General features: G+C 38.8%; 1 protein-coding gene across 16 annotated transcripts in view; it reads right to left on the bottom strand.

Moving 5' to 3' along the window:
• The window catches only part of OBSCN (obscurin, cytoskeletal calmodulin and titin-interacting RhoGEF), a 511999-nt gene that overhangs the window by 311094 nt on the left and 183076 nt on the right, over positions 1–17829 (bottom strand). For 12 of the 16 annotated variants that reach the window (XM_068235137.1, XM_068235143.1, XM_068235140.1 and 9 more), the window contains 10 exons: positions 17014–17280; positions 15864–16130; positions 13467–13733; positions 11774–12040; positions 8687–8953; positions 7963–8229; positions 7547–7813; positions 5496–5762; positions 3039–3305; positions 2563–2829 (listed from right to left, as the gene is read on the bottom strand). In XM_068235137.1, the coding sequence (XP_068091238.1) occupies positions 2563–2829; positions 3039–3305; positions 5496–5762; positions 7547–7813; positions 7963–8229; positions 8687–8953; positions 11774–12040; positions 13467–13733; positions 15864–16130; positions 17014–17280 (2670 nt within the window). The remainder of the gene's footprint in view (positions 1–2562; positions 2830–3038; positions 3306–5495; positions 5763–7546; positions 7814–7962; positions 8230–8686; positions 8954–11773; positions 12041–13466; positions 13734–15863; positions 16131–17013; positions 17281–17829) is intronic. The other 4 variants (XM_068235151.1, XM_068235152.1, XM_068235138.1 and 1 more) reach the window with 3 other exon arrangements.

Genomic DNA, 17829 nt, shown 5'->3' with positions numbered 1-17829 from the left:
TTCAGGAGCTGCACATCTCGTATCTTCACAGCATAGACAATTGCCTTCAGATGACCCCAAAGATAAAAGTCAGAACGGGAGACCTTGGGGGCCATTCAACTGGCCCATGATGACCAATCCACTTTCCAGGAAACTGTTCATCTAGGAATGCTCGAACCTGACACCCATAATGTGGTGGTGCATTATGCATTACATACTGTATACTAATGTGCTACAATCAGGAAGTTAATATCACCAACTGTTTCCATTTTATTAGGGGGATCCATATAAATGGCCCACCCTGTATATCAGCATTGTCTGAAATGTGGACTTCACTTTAGTGATACATATGATGCAAGGGCAAGGTTGTGAGTTAAGTGAGGTATTTTAATTATCAGAAGTGAATCAGTGATTTGATAAAAAAAATAACTAGGCTAATAATACTCCAGAACTGTGAAGAACACATTTTATTTTGGTTAATGCATGTGGGTACAGATGGTAGGGCATTGGCATAGGCAGCCACTCTTGAAATTTTACCGAACACGCTCAGGGATGCGGTGGTCCGAAAATCTCCACAGACGCATGTGTACTCTCCGGCATCGTCCAGGTCCAGGTTATCTATGGCCAGCTCAGCAAAAAGACCCTCCTGGATGAATTTGTATTTGTCACTTGGTCTGAGAACTTTGTGTCCTTTCATCCATTTTAGACATGCGTTGGGTTTGGTCAACTCACAGCACAAAGTAGTTGAAGTTCCCTCAGGGACTTCCTTGCTCTTTAATTCCTTTTTAAATTGTAGAGGGAGGGCTGACACAGAATTAATAGCAAGTTTATAAAATAGCATTGACATCAATAACGTATACAGGTTAGGAGTAGTGTGATTTTAAAGTATAGCTTTTATATCACAAAATTTGACCAAGGTAACCTACTGTTAAAGTACATGAACTAGTTTCGTGTGTGCATGTTTAATATATATATATATATATATATATATATACACACACACACACACACACAAGTATTTTTTTCCCTAATTAAAAAAGTTAAAATTTAGCATTTTTGTTACTAAACACACTGGGAAGAAATAAAAGCTGTTGTAAATTTCAAGTCACATACTTCTACTAAAAGCACACTGCCTAGAATGCAGGAGAAGTTGTGCTACCTTATTACTCTATGACTTTGGAGAATGGTTTGTACTCCTTAGCATACCGTCTCTTTTTGAGTTTTTGAGCCTCTTTAGATCTGTTCAATGAATTTAATACAATACAATACAATACAATACAATAACATTTGTAAAGCGCTTTTCTCCCATAGGACTCAAAGCGCATATAGGACTCAAAGCGCAATTTAGAGATATCTTCTAGCATCATCGCTTTCCATTACAGAATATCTGATTACATTACTAAATATCATTTTTTGCTGAAGCATAGGCCTTACATGCTCTCTTTAAAGGGACTCCGAGCAGTGCAGAAAACTATGGAAAGATGCATATCATTTTAAAGCTCTCTTTCTCCTCTTTCCAATGATATATAAACCACCGCCCTACTCCTTTTAGTTTTTGTTATTTTCGCGATCGAAATTGCCGCGGCTGTGACTTCGATCACGAAAATAGAGAAAACTAAAAGGCGTAGGGTGACGATTTAGGTGTCGTCAGAAAGAGGAGAAAGAGAGCTTTAAAATGATATCCATCTTTCCATAGTTACATTGTATTACACAGGGCGACTTTTTCTGCTGAATGGAGCTGCTGACTTTGAGAAACAGTCGCCTTGGTAATACAATGTAACTATGAAAAGATGGGTATCATTTTAAAGCTCTCTTTCTCCTCTTTCTGATGACCCCTAAATCGTCACCCTACGCCTTTTAGTTTTCTCTATTTTCGCAATCGAAGTCGCGGCCGCGGCAATTTCGATCGCGAAAATAGCGAAAACTAAAAGGCATAGGGTGGTGGTTTATATATCATTGGAAAGAGGAGAAAGAGAGCTTTAAAATGATATGCATCTTTCCATAGTTTCCTCACTGCTCGGAGTCCCTTTAAATAATAATGTTCATATTCAATCCATATTGAAGAGTAGTTTAAAAAAATATATAGAATTTCATAGAAAAAAATATAAAAATTTCTATTGTCCTGTGTTAGTATGACATTTTCATTTGAATAATGTATCCTGTTTTCGCAAATCATCTAAGTTTATATTTTTGCTTATCTGCTCATCATAGAGATATTGATAATTAAGCAATATTTTATAAAATAAGAAATGCAATTTAGTTGCACAAAAATTTCCAGACTAATCTGAAAAATTAGTCTGGAAAGTTTATATTTTTGCTTATCTGCTCATCATAGAGATATTGATAATTAAGCAATATTTTATAAAATAATAAATGCAATTTAGTTGCACAAAAATTTCCAGACTAATCTGAAGACTTTGTTATAAAATTCTGCTCTACAGTGACCAAAGGTATGATGGAACAGGTAAAAAGCAAGAGATAGCACATAAATACTAATAAGAAGAGGAGCACGATAAATGGTTATCGGAAAATCAGTGAGGATGTAAGATAGAATTAATTGGAAGTTAAAAATTAAAATGTTACCCTTCACAAAAATGGAAGCGGCTGTTTTGTGTTCTCCGCATTTACAGGTATACTCTCCAGCATCTTCTAGGTCTACTTGCCGTATGACCAACTCAGCAATAAAACCATCCTGCACAAAGGTATATTTATCTCCAGGTTTGAGTATCTTCTGGCCTTTTCTCCATTCAAGAGAAGCTTTTGGCTTGGTCAATAAGCAGTGCAAGGTCACAGACTCCCCTTCAACACATTCCATGTTTACCAAATCATCTTTAAACCGTGGAGGGACAGCTGGAAAAATGAAAACAACATTGTCTGTAGAACCAGTTGTTGGTGTTGATGAAGGATTAGATGATATAAGTGAGATAGTAAAATAAGACTAGCAAAAAAACTGAGCTTTGTGAAAAGGGGAAGGGCATTTGTTTAGGTGGTGCAGATGAATTAAGAGATGATAGAGGATATTAATGGACACCTAAAGAAGACTATGAATTGTAGAATACCCTTCACAGTCAGTGATGCAGCAGTCTGGTTATCTCCACAGACACATATATATCTCCCGGCATCTTGTTGGTCCAGATTATTGATGATCAGTTCAGCCACAAGACCTTCCTGTGTGACTTTGTATTTTTCACTTGACTTAATAATTTTCTGTCCTTTCCTCCATTCTAGAGAGGCGTTTGGCTTGGTCAACTCACAATGTAGGATTGCAGTATTCCCTTCCAAGGCTTCAAGGTTTTTAAGCTCTTCCTTAAATTCTGGGGGCAAAGCTAACAGAAATTCAAACAAACAGACATCAGATCAGGAAGACACGTTGTTTCCTACTAAGCAAATTTTAACAAAAGACATCCCTATTACATTCTTTTTTACGAAGAAACTCTGGCCTTGCCCACTTCAGAAACAATTATAGCTAAAATGAATCATACAGGAACAAAATGTGTAATATTGTGCATTGAAACACAAATCAAGGTGACTAAGCAAACATCATGAGGATATAAAACTGTGCTAACTAGTCAATAAAAATAGTATTCTCTATGAAGGTTCTTTTGGTAAGATTATAACTATAGGAACACTTCTGTAAAAGCATAACATCATTATTTTAATTATTTAAAAAGTTTAGCCCCAGCATCATCATTATTTTGTATTAGAAAAGCTATATGATTGATATGAGGCATTGGCCCATATGCAATTAACTTTTTCTCCTGAGTTTACTCCTGGGATTTTTGTCAATAAAATGCATTTTAATCTACCAGTAAGCAAGAAAACACTCAAAATAGTTTTGATAGTACTTTTCACCTACTTTTTAGTACTTTGTAAATTGTAGAGTGCTGAAAAGTTTAAAGAGAAGATAAAAAATTATTTCTAATATATATATATGAGTTTATCGAGAACATCTACCAGGATCACGGCTGAGAAGATAACAGCACCTTTACTATTCACCACTACCTAATTTTAGAGTTTGTCCTTCCCTTCATACAGAAGTAATGACCTTCATCATATTGTTCTACATTAAGAAGGCCCTCAAAACTCACCATTTTCACTCTGGCCTACCACCCCTCACAATTGCTCTAAACCCACAACGAAACTCTGGTCTCCTACCTTTCGTGTCTCTAACTCTCCTTCTAGATTGTAAGCCTTTGGGCAGGGTCATTCTCCTTTTGTGTCCTACCTGATTATGCACCTCGATTACTGTGAACCCATGCTATGCATCTGAGTGAACCTAACTTGCCTAATCTCCATGCTCCCATCCAGTGACTGACTAAGCATTACCTTGTACTCATACTGTGCTGTGTGATCTTGTTTTCTTATATTCCTGTATTGTCATTTTGCTGTATGTCACCCCTAAATATTGTCTGTAACCTAAATTAATGTTCAGCGCTACGTAATATGATGGCGCTTTATAAATACGATAAATAAATAAAATAAAGTATTTGGGGCAATTTCCCCTTTCTCACTCTAAGGGCCATATGCAATTCACTTTTTCTCCTGAGTTATCTCCTAGGTGATATTTTTAAATTTGTCAATAAAATGCCTTTTAAGCAACCAGAAAGCAAGAAAATACTCAAAATAATTTTGATAGTATTTTTTTGTTTACTTTTGGTAGTTTTTTAGTTGAAAAGTGTTTGAACGTTATTTTAAATAGAAGATGAAAAATATCTCCTAGGAGAAAACTTAGGTAAAAATGTGAATTGCATATGGCCCTAAGTGAGAATTTGCACTAGTCAACTCATAATTTAAAATGGCTGACTATTACACAGCTCTTGCTTTTACGTTCCTTCTCAAATTTTGGTAGCAGAGTAAATTGGAAGGAGAATACTATTTTTAATGGCGTGAGAAGACACATACTGCTGGCCATAATGCTCAAGAACTTTGTTTAGTCTAAATATACACCAAGAATAAAGCAACTATAACATCCTTGTCTATACTATACTATTGATCAAACAGAGATGTATAAATTTACTATGTGCTTCACTCTTCGTTCCGCAACAAAACACAGAAAACAAAACATAATACATATCATTTTTGTGGGTCCAAATGATGACACACAAAACATTCACTAAATAGGTATGCCAAACACGAGAAACTACACAGTCATTGCATATTTATATAACACTGACATTTTCCATAGAATTTTACTTCTACTAACTCACATCATTACCTACCCCGTTAAAACGTTAGCCCTGCAGTATTCCAACTACAGACCAGGTCCATTTTTTAGAGAAATCAGTTAACCTATCGATATGCTTTTGGAAAGTGGTAGAAACTGGAGCACTCAGAAGAAAAACCATGTAAACAAGGGGAGAACATTTAAAATCCATTGTAGATAGTGTCACAGTTAAGTTAAAAATCTGGGTCTCTAATGCCTTAAGATGAGAGTCCTAACCACTTGGCCACCAAGTTGTTGTCCATGTGAGAAACTTTATACAGGTTTTCCTTGTTTGCTTGATTTTTTTTTTTACCTTTAACAGTTATAGATGCAGACGTTTCTTGGTCTCCACACACACAGCTGTACAATCCGGCATCATTTTCATCCACAGCTGAAATAACAAGCTCCGCCACTAAGCCGTCTTGTCTTAGAATGTGTTTTTCAGATTGGTGAAGAACTTTCTTCTCTTTTAGCCATTGCACAGGTGCATTGGGTTTGCTAAGCTCGCAGTGTAAGACCACTTTGTCACGTTCTGTCACCCCCTCGTCTTTGAGACCATGTTTAAAATGTACAGGCAATGCTAGATAAAGTGTAAATCAATATATAAACATGCTGGCTCCAAACATAAAACAATATATACACATTACATTTAGCATTCCCATTTGTTAATTTTCAAAGACAAGTTGAACTTAACTTTACAGCGAAAATGTGCAAAATCAATAAAATATCCAACAACAAATGTCATTTACAAATGTTCCGACTTTAACATTGGCTCCATTTAAATTGTGTTTAGTAGTAACTATATTCTGAGATATTTAGCACTAGATGGAATCTACAGCATGGAAAATATTGAGGCTGGCTTTTTTTTAACCTTCCTTCAAAAAGGGTCAGTTGCCACTTGATCTTTTGAATTGTATATTTTTTGGGTCACTGGTCTGAAAAAAGCATGCAGCCAACTGACCTGGCACAGGCAGCCGGTTGAATCAGATTGAAGTTGGAACACCTGGTTTTAACTAGATTAGTGACTCACAAATTATTAGAAGCAGAGTATGAGCACAAAAGCCAGGTAAGTAACATTTAAAAATGTAAGTAATTCAATAAAAATGATTGAAACAAAAAATGTAAGTAAGACGCATTACATATCCCTGTAAACACAAGTTTACATTCCTTTGTTATTTATAGCCTAAACAAACCTAAATGTTTTTAGTTATTTTTTGTTTTTTTATGTTTGCTGGTGGGGTGGGGAGGGTTCAAACATCTGCCTGGTTCAAAATTGGTATTACAGTACTTATTTTCAGAGAGACACAAATGTTGCTCTCAATGGTGGCACAAGAACAGGAAAATGGGAAATTTTTCTCAAGAGGGACAAAGACAACAATGAAAAGTATTCTACCCCTAGGAACAGGATAAGTGAAGAAATAAACCTCATGTGTTTACTGCAATTGTTGCCATGGGGGGGAGGGGGGATTTCATTTACTTCCTGTACCACTAAATGGTGCCACCAAAGAGTAAAGTGAGAAGAAATATTCTCACAATACGAACACACACTGCAGTACTAAGCTGACAGTTGTTCTATATCTCCCCCCCCCCGCTTGTTCTATATCTACCCCCCCCCCCCCCCCCGCTTTATCTTTAAGCTTTGAGTTTAGATGAGGTTTATTATGCATGGTGTTGAATAATATGTAAAAATTATGTGAATGACATGGGTTAGAATAATAATGACTAATAGATTACAGTATTAAATAAGCTAACGTAACAGGACAATTTTACATGCATAGTTGTATTTTAATATTTAAGTATACAAAATGTATGCTGCTGTATTTGTTACATATGTTATTATTATTATTATTATTATTATTAATAATTATTTCATTAATTCAACATTTTATTGTAAAAAAAAATGACAAAATCTGTAAGCCAGGAAGCTAATGTGGAACATTACAGTAATACACACACACTGACTGTGGACTATTCTAGTGTTAATGGTCTGAAGTAAACACAGATGCCAGCAGTCACACAAGACAAGAAAAAGCACAACATTTAAATTGTGCTTTTCTCCTGGCAGACTAACAGCGCTTGAGCTGCAGCCACTAGGGCACACTCAGTAGGCAGTAACAGTGTTAGGGAGTCTTGCCCGATGACACCTTACTGATTAGGTGCAGGCCTACTGAATCGGGAGAGCCAAGATTCGAGCCCTGGTCTCCTGTGTCAGAGGCAGAGCCAGCACACTATCCAGCCAGACAGGTAACAACATCAATTCAAGGATTAAAGGGAATTACAAACAATATATACAACAAGCCTAACAATTTGGTGTAAGGAAAGAAGACAGAAGAGGCCAAAAGATAAGAACGGTGAAATGGTTACCATTCACAATTAGAACAGCAGTGGACTGTGCCTCATCGCACACACAAGTGTAATCCCCCATGTCTTCAAGATCCAGATTCCGAACCAATAACTCAACCACTTCTTTGTCCTGTCGCATTTCATACTTCTGACTTGGCCTGAGAACTTTTTGTCCTTTTCTCCACTCAACAAGAGTTGGAAGCTTGGTTAGCTCTCCACGCAACGTCACTGAAGATCCCTCCATTCCTTCTTCATTTTTCAAGTCTTCTTTGAAAAGCACTGGCTGGACTAAATATGGCAGAGTAGACATCAAATGAATTATGGACCGCCTATATGCTGAATACTAATGTATTTCAAAAGCCAGGTATGTTTAATAATTACTACCCACATTTTTTATTAAAAGAAAAAAAAAAACTTGAAAAAATAAAAAGATTTACCCTTGACTTTCAGGTTTGCTGTGGTTTCCTGCTCACCGCATAAGCAGGTATAATTTCCTCCATCTTTCAAGTCAATATTCTGAATAACCAGCTCAGCCACTGAACCTACTAACTCCATCTTATACTTTTCACTTTGTCGCAAGGTCGTGTTTCCTTTTCGCCACTCAATAGTGGCAGCTGGTTTTGTAAGCTCACAACGAAGAGTGACATTTTCTCCTTCCGTAGATTCTGTATTGAGTAGTTTTTCTTTAAAGTATATTGGAAGAGCTAATACATGTAAAAGTTACAAAAAGCAAAGGTAAAATATTTGCAAGGTTTTTTGGAAGAAACTCAAACAATTATTTTTTTAAAGTAGTTTGTTAGGGACCTTAATTTCCAAAATGTTTAAACGGACCTCAAGAGATGGGTAATATATTGACGCAAAGTTTAGTCTTTTGTTTCTGAAGAAGATATTCTAACGGTTAATAAGAAGACAATGCAAAAGCCACACTATCAGGTTACCGTGCAACAAGTCACAGTATTTACTTAGTTCCTCAGTAGTGCCATTAATGTGTCGCAGTATTTATTCAGTTTCTTAGTTATGCCATTAATGCCAGCCATATATATGACACAACCTTTTATTAAAACTGTTAAGATCCGAACCACAAATGATTACTGTCGAAAAACAGGTAAATCAAGAGGTTAGAAATTAAAAAGTATATAGATATTATCTCAAATATTTTACCATTCACAGTAAGAATGGCTGTGCTTTGCTGTTCTCCACAAACGCATGTATAATGACCGGCGTCATTCTCCTCAAGATTGTTAATGATTATTTCAGCAAAGAGACCTTCCTGTCTCATGGTATATTTGGTACCAGCCTTGAGTATTTGATTTTCTTTTCTCCATTCTATGCTGGTGGATGGTTTTGTCAACTCACAGCGAAGAACAGCCTTTTCACCTTCTGTTGCCTTCTCACTCTTTAGCTCTTCTTTGAATTGTGGGGGTAAAGCTGAAGATTGCAAAATAAATTCAGTATGTTCTTTGTTTTGCCGTCGATAGAAAAAGACTTGGTCAAAAAGTAAGGATTTATCTAAGCCCCAAAACTAACTAGTAAAAGCCAACCTAATAGTAATTTACGTAGAAAATTCAGTAAAAAAATTAGGGTGATTTGTGTTTCTGCAAATGTGATAAAAAAACCAGGAGGTAGTGAAGAAATGATTAAAAACACCCCTTTAAAACAGTACAGAATTCAAATGCTTTTTTTCCCTTAAAATTTTTTCATTGAATAGAAAAATACAATTAACGATATGCTCAAATAAAGAAAGGGTTTCCTTATTTTTTTTCTTGCTCACCTTTGGGGCAATGGGAGCAATTTCATATACATAAACTTACTTATTATGTTCAAAGTAATTTTCCTTTTTTTAAAGCTCAGCTTAGTACTAAAACAGTTGGTGGTTTTCCTAAAAATCTAAATTTGCAGTGAAAATCCTCATACCAGCCCATAGTTTAAAGAATAAGTCCCCCAAGTATTAAATAACATCTCTAAATTTCATCATAACCCTTTAAATCAATCTCTTAAAATTGTCTACAATTTTTTCTTTGCTAGATTTCATGAACCCTTAAAGACGTATTTGATTGACAGATTAAATAATTAAAAAATAAATAAATGGTTTATATTTACATTTTAGCAATTGTAATGCAAAGATACGTGTGAAAATAGCGTAGTTGCCTTTCTAAATACTATGTTGAAAATATCCTAATTGTTTAGGATTTTTGGACCTTGGAATTATTTAGTAGCTACCTTTGGTAGCCTTTATTTTAAACAGTAAACAATTTTGTAAAATGTAAAATGTTCTTATTAAAATGGAAACTAAAGTAAAAATGTTCACCAACAGGAGAAAAAGTCTCCTTTTCAGACAACCAATTTAAAACTATAATATACATGAAAAAGTAAGTTTCTGACATAACAAAATAAAAACTTCCTGTTAAACTTCCGTTCTGCTTTTTCTAAATTTTCTTAGTAAATGTTATGTAATACATGTCAATATAATTTTCAATCATCCAACCATAGTTCTGCAAATTTGTGAAACTTTCATTTGAGCACTACTTCCAGAAATTTCAGGTTATAAAAGTCAAACATTCTTTTTTCAGCATTGATAACGTGGAGAAGTATCTCACAGATGTAATGCTGGGTACACACGGTTCAATTTCCCATCCGATTGAAGGGTAATCTGACGGGAAGTTGTACCGAGTATACATTTCCAAACTGCTCCCAATCGATAATGGGAGTGGTTTTCCCATGATAACTTTAGAAAATTGTTCCGGTTATTGATCGAGAGTGGATCAGACATGTTGGAAATAATTGTCTGATTCCCGTCAATTGGGAATTGCATACTGTGTGCTAAACATGAAGGCTGGGATTTGTGTAAAGAGCTCAACTGAAGTACAACCTGATGAAGATTCATATTGGGTGGGAGCAGACAAAATATTACCTTTTGACCTGTTACCTGATAATGTTTCTCTATAAGTCTACAGCTAGACTGGCGGGGAAAATAAAACAGACATAAGATTTTATAACATGTACGGCGGAAGGGAACACATCAATGATATCTGACAGTGTACCCCTGAAGGAGGTTATTATGTTAAAGATAGGATGGTTATACAGTAGAATGAAGCTGGGCTAGATTGATTAGACCAGCTGCACAGTGATGGCTGAACATTAAATTTTGCGTTCACAAACTTACCGTGAAAATTGTGAACCAACTGTTCCCAGCAAGCTCCACAAATTTTAATGGGAAGGTGAATTTCTAAAATTTTAAGGGCATCTCTGCAGCCACAATTTAAAAAAAAAAAAAAGGTGTGAAAAGTGTACAAATCCCAGACAGTGGCATGGCGGAGGAGGATCAAGTGAGGAGGTGGGGTCCGACGACACCTGGGGGGGTCATGGTGGCATCTGGGAGTTCCCTTTAAGAAAGAGACCCCCAGATGCCAGCCCCCTCTCCAGGTGAAATGAGTATAGGGGTACAAAGTACCCCTTACCCATTTCCACAAAGGGTTAAATTGAAATAAAAACGCAACCATGAAAAAGGTCCTTTAATGTTCTTAATTAACCATAACCTTAAAAAAAAAAGTTCCCACGTCAATATCCTTGGAAATGACCCACGCCAATATCTTCTTACATTGATTGAAGATCTCTGCTGGCCACCACCACAAGCCGCTCCCCAATGCAGCTCTGCCACTAAGGAAGGACCGTTAAGAAGGACAGCTGTTCCCATTATCCTCTTTAACATACCCTGCAAATCTGGGGGCTTCTTTTAGCATATACTGGGGCTTTGCTATTAACCGCTAAAGTAGGCGGCCATTGACTTTGATGTTAAATGCAAATGCAATATTTTGACCAAAAAAGCTTGCATGAAATGTGAATGGCGAATCGCGGAAGTTCACCGGGAACTGTTCCGTGGTGAACTGTTCAGGCCATCACTACAGCTGCAATCTCAACCGAGGTAAGAGGAGTGACCTTAGTCCAACATAAATTGGACCCTGAAATGTGCCCAAAACAGAAAAGTCCTAGCGCTAAAGATTTGGGGCATTAATCTAATTCCATTTATTAAAATGCCTGTTAGATATTTACCACTTTCTCTCTCATTTCCTCCTGCTAAGGTCGAGGCAGAGGCAGCAGGAAGTAGGAGAAATGGCAAAGTGGAAGAGTCATAAATGGAAGTGGATGAGTCTGAACCTTTAGAATACAGTTCCTTTACCCCAATTAACAAGGAATGCTTTTTAGATTTACCTTTCAAACTCCACAGATATAAAGATAAAATCATATTACCGGTTACAGTGACTGTAGCGGTCGTCTGGCGGTCTCCGCAGTCACAAGAATAGTTTCCAGCATCCTCCAGCACCAGATCGCGTATGACTAGCTCAGATGTAAAGCCTTCCTGGCGGATCTTGAACTTTTTGCTTTGCTTGATGGCCTTGTTGTCCTTCTTCCACTCTACATGAGCCTCGGCCTTGTTGAGTTCACACTGTAGTGTGACAGATTCTCCTTCGTTGGCCTTCTGCTGGGTGAGCTCCTGGGTGAAGTGGGCTGGAAGCTCTTTGGGTGGAACATTGTAAAACAAATTAGAAATAAAAGGATTAGTTTTCCACAATACAATATTCATCAAAATGAAGAGGTTTTCAAGCTCCTTTCCTTGTAAAGATGACATTTCAATTTTATTTCAATTTGGACAAAGTTTCTGATCGCTCACCAACCATATGATGTAGTCAGGATTGAGCTAGAAGGGAGCTGCAGTCAGTTGTTGCCTGTTAGCAAGGAGCTTGTTCTGCCCATGTGCTATTTAGAAAATAACCGTTTGTGGCCAGAACTGTAGCTACAACCCTAACACACGGCTTTTAGAAAAAAAAAAAACACTAGGGAAGGATACATGCTTTATTACACCTGCAGTGCTAGTCACAAAGACAGAATCTCAGCAGCAAAAGAAGGAGGTCTGTGGGGTAAGGTAATTTGCTCTGCGCTGGGAAAGCATCCCCCACTCCCTTGGCAGAAAGAACTACAGGATCAGCCAGCCAAGTATTAATAATAATAGATTAACTGCAAAATGTACAGAAATGCAATGTACAAAGCTTTGTGCATTGCTAATTAATGCAAATTAACCACATCATAAGCTTTCAAAAAATGTGTGGCTTTAAATTACCCTGGCGTTCTATTAAAATTGCCAGGGTGGCGGCGCAGCAGTTTTTTTTTTTTTTTAAATCATGTAGCTAGCCTAGCGCTAGCTACATGATAGCCGCTGTGCAGCGGCATCCCCCTACCCCTTTCAAGCGCCTCCGGTGATCAGAGCAAACACGAAATCCCGTTCAGAACGGGATTTCCTGTTTGGCTTCCCCCGTCGCCATGGCGACGATTGGGATGACGTCATCCAGGTCATCGCGTTGGAGGGAGTCCCGATCCACCCCATAGCGCAGCCTGGCGGTGATTGGACAGGCTGCACAAGGAGTCTTGGGGGGGGGGGGTGGCCTGTAACGTGGCATGTAGCGGCACATAGGCGGCAAGCGGCGGCGATCAGTACAAACACGCAGCTAGTAAATTGCTAGCTGCGTCTTTTAAAAAAAATTGTGAAAATCGGCCCAGCAGGGCCTGAGCAATCCACCACAGCGGTCATGGATGAGCTGAGCTCGTCCATACCGCTAAGGTGGTTAAAAGGATTTAACATGCAAATCTGCAGAAGGTCCTATTATGATTATTTAATATCATAATATGATTGGCTTTTCAGGGACATAAAAAATGATGCACATAGTGACCCATTGAGCAGAAGTGATGCTTCCTGGGAGATCTTTATTGCTCATGTAAAGCTGAAAAATTCTAATACTGTATCTCCTTTAGAACAGCAATTTTATATCTACCATAGCTTTTTTAGTAAGAGTTCCTTTCGGTCCTAATGACCTCCTCCCTTGAATAATGAAAAATGTTAAATTCAAATGTGCAAAAGAAAGGAAAGTGACATAAAGTGCAGCCTTACCTCGAACCTTGACCCGTGCAGAACTTTGCTGGTCTCCAGTGTCACAGGTGTAGTTCCCAGAATCCTCTGCTTTTGCATTATGAATGACTAACTCTACTATGGCTTCCTTTTGCCTGAACTCATACTTGTCACTGGCTTGAAGAGCTGTGACCCCTTTCTTCCAGACCACATTGGCATCGGCCTTTGTGATCTCGCAGGACAACGTGACTGAAGAACCCTCTTCAGCTTCACAGTCTTTTAGGTCTTGCTTAAAGCGAACAGGAAGAGCTAGGACAATGATTAGGAAAGAAATGATAGGTAACTGTAGATTTCTAAATCTTAAAGTGGCATAGTGGTTAGCGCTATCGTCTTGCAACGCTGGGTCCCAGGTTCAAATCCCAGCCAGGTCAACATCTGCAAGGAGTTTGTATGTTCTCCCCGTGTCTGCGTGGGTTTCCTCCGGGTTCTCCGGTTTCTTCCCACATCCCAAAAAACATACAGATAGGTTAATTGGCTACCCCCAAAATTGGCCCTAGACTACAATACATACAATAAAACAATACATACATAGACATAAGGCATAAGACTATGGTAGGGATTAGATTGTGAGCCCCTCTGAGGGACAGTTAGGGACAAGACAATATACTCTGTACAGCGCTGCAGAAGATGTCGGCGCTATATAAATACTAAATAATAATAATAATAATAATTACACTCAAAATTACATTAAAGCTCTAGTGCATCTAACACAGTAAACAAATATTATGAAACACTATAAGACTGCTCTGATGTTATTTGAATGCATATTTATGTCTCACTGAAGCTAGCTGATATCATTGCCTGCTGAGGGAAAAATATCAGATTGACTCATAAGTTAGTAATTTGTGATCAAATAAAGGACAGAAAGTTACCTGCTTTCCCCCTGGATATAGCAGTAACTTTTCTACTGTGTTTGCGCAGTTTATTACACTTCCAAAACAATCTGATAATGCTGGCCAGCAAAGGCAAGCTTATCAATTAGCAGCTAAATGAGGTAAAAGCTAGAGCTTTAACTCTTTCAGTACCTTAAAGCTGTTTTTAGCACTGTCTTATGCTGTGTTTAATGCTTTAGAGCATAGATGAAATTTGAGTTTAATACCACGTTAAATCCAACATTAACCTGTGCAACTCTTTATGAAGTAGAATCACGAATTGTAAATTGTGCCCGCCCCTTCCTACCTCCTTGTTTTGCTCCCATTGGCTAGCTGTTATCATCTCGAGTCATGTGACGTTGGTGATGGAATTAGTGAGGATTGGTCTAGTCTAGTGATAGTTGGTCAATGGGAGTATGTAGTAAAGGGGAAAGGAGTAGGAAAACTTTTCAATGTAGGACCAATTTCTTGCTCCACAGACAGTTGGGCACAGGTTCATTGCATACAGCAAAGCCACAATAAAGAATCAGAGTAAAGCAAATGTAATTACTGTAATCTACTTTTCTGTAACCTTCATGCGTATGCCACAAAAAGAGTGGCTGGATAGTGTAATTGTTAAGGGCTCTGCCTCTGACACAGGTGACGGTTCGAATCTCGGCTCTGCCTGTTCGGTAAGCCAGCACCTATTCAGTAGGATACCTAGGCAAGTCTCCCTAACACTGCTTTAGAGCACGTCCTATTGGCTGCAGCTCTGGCGCTTTGAGTCCGCCATGCATTTTGATACAACTGTCATTTTCCACAGCATTTTATAGCATACTAGGGCCCTTAGCCCGTTTAATAATGGGCTCTAGGTCTGTCACTGCTGCCACCTGTCAGCGCGCATGTGCATGGCTGTCCGTCGCCTGCACACGCCACGCAAATGTCTGCCCGGCCGGCCCACTGGCTGTCCTGCTCCCGCTCCTGCTCCCGTCCAAACAACGGCTGTCCCTGCGGCACATGTGCAGTAGGCCAGATGCAAGGACACACACAGAAATGGGACGCAGAGACAGGGGTTTTATTAGGTAGAATATTGAATTATTTTATCCACCAACAATCCCTCAAAAGAGCTCATGCTCTAATGTCCCTGTCATTGCTACAGTATAGTCCAATACGCTTGTCCCCTACCACAGTCTAGAGCCAATTTAGGGTAAAGTCAGTTAAACAAGAACAATAACGACACAGTACTGGCCAAGAAATGGAGCTGAGAGCCTAGCGCCTTAAAAGCAAACGCAATACCCACTTAGCCACAGCTCTGAAATTTTATTTTACTACAGCCAAGAGGCAACAACCACAAACCATGCTTTCTGAGAAAACTGCAGCCAACAGCACCGGAGAGCTACTTGTCAGGATGCTCACGGCTGGAAAATGTTGGCGGCTCAGAGCCATGAAAGCACAGAATCAAATTTTAAGACCTAAAAAGAAATGATAAAGCAAGCACAAAAGCTTTACGGCATGCCATGGTTCTTACCCGTAACAGTCACATGGGATGAGCTTTTCTGGTCACCGGTATCACAAGTGTAGTCACCAGAGTCTTCCGGCTTTGCCTTCAAGATGATAAGCTCCACTGTGGTGCCTTGCTGCTTCATTTCGTACTTTTCACCGCTCACCAGCACTTGATCATCTTTAGTCCATTTCACAGGGACTCCGGACTTGCTTATCTCACAGTGTAGTTTTACCAAGCTGCCTTCTTTGGCCTTCTCATTGCGAAGACCTCGTTTAAACAAGACTTGAACAGCTGCACATAAAATTAAACCATTGAAATTCTATGCAGAAACCTATTAAGACAAATCTCCATTCACTTCCCATTCCCATGACTGGGGAACCTTAAAGAAGAACTGTAGTGAGAGGTATATAGAGGCTGCCATATTGATTTCCTTTTAAGCAATACCATTTGCCTGGCTATCCTGATGACCATCTGCCTATAATACTGTTTGCCCTAGACCCTGAACAAGCATGCAGCAGATCAGGTGTTTCTGACATTTTGTCAGATCTGACAAGATTAGCTGCATGCTTGTTTCTGGTGTGATTCTGCAGGCAGATATCTCAGCAGGGCTGCCAGGTAAGTGGTATTGCTTAAAAGGAAATCATTATGGCAGCCTCCATATACCTCTCACTACAGTTCTCTTTTAAGGCCGGTTTCACACTGCTAACCGGCAGTATTAGAGCATTGTGGTGCTATGAACACATGGTACCACTACGCTAAAAATAGCCATTGATGATTACGTTGGCAATGCAAGGTAATGCACCTTCTGGCTGCAAGCCATACAGGAAGTGACGCTGTCTAGTGCCCACTTCCTGTGGCTGGAAATCGAATTGTGCGGAAGTGTACTGAAAAAAATATGCTTCTGCGCATGTGCGCCACGACGTAAATGCCATAAAATAAAAAAGCTGCGTTGCCAAAGACTTACATAACTTCTGGTTCGCAGCAAGTCGACGTGCATGTTGCCCAGCAAAACGTTGTTCCTTTTGCGGCAAATCGGGCACTTCTGGCAGAGTGCATCGCACCGTGCCAGGTATGAAAAGCCCCATAGACTTTCATAGTATTGGCAAAATCGACCAATGCAACACGCCAGTGTGAAAGCAGCTTGAAGGTTTATAAAACAGAAATGTATATTCACCCTTCACTGTCAAAGTGGCAGAAGATTTCAGCTCTCCAGTCTCACAAATATACGTTCCAGCATCTTCTTGTACCACGTTGTGGACTTGTAATTCCACTCTTCGGTCTTTCGCCTTCATCTCGTACTTGGTGCCGGCCATCAGCTGCTTGCCATCTTTCTTCCATAGCACCTCAGCCTTCTCACTGGACAGCTCGCAGAACAGTGTTCCTGTCGCACCTTCCTCGGCCTCTGCACTCTGCACTTCCCGTTTGAAGTAAGCTTGCACCGCTGAAATGTGGAAGAGTACAATGTGTTATACGAGAATCCAGAGGAAAAACTGGAAAAGCATTGTATGTACTGGTCATTTCACTCTGGATTCAGGCTGGTTTAAGGAACATTAGGGGTGCTTTCTTTAGAACATTTCCAATTATTGTGTTATTATAAGAGACATTTTTGAAAAAGGGGTGATTGTCCTTGTTTAAATAACAATTCAAATTCAATGCTACTGTTTGTCTCCTTGTTGATAAGTGTCACATAACCAAGCTTTTAGATGTGTTTTTTTTCCCCATGTGCTCAAGACACTTTCATAAGAGACGGGATATTAAGGGTTTTCTACTCCAGCTAAAGGCAAATTATAAAATACTCGAGTATAAGTCTAGAAATTTAGGTCTGACTCACTAAATTAGAGAATAGGAGTCGACTTGTACAAAAGTAACAAGCAAGACTGAGTCATGAGTACTATTAGTGGCATTCCCATTTGCAGCAATTTACCCCGTGGTAAGTGACACTTTCTTGATAAAGGAAATGCCAGGAAAACATAGGTCTGAAAGTCCTGGC

Source organism: Hyperolius riggenbachi, chromosome 5 (genome assembly GCF_040937935.1).
Source record: "Hyperolius riggenbachi isolate aHypRig1 chromosome 5, aHypRig1.pri, whole genome shotgun sequence".
In the NCBI taxonomy this organism is placed as follows: domain Eukaryota; kingdom Metazoa; phylum Chordata; class Amphibia; order Anura; family Hyperoliidae; genus Hyperolius; species Hyperolius riggenbachi.
The sequence above is the reverse complement of the archived record's forward strand: the minus strand, read 5'-3'. Positions and strand labels throughout refer to the sequence as shown.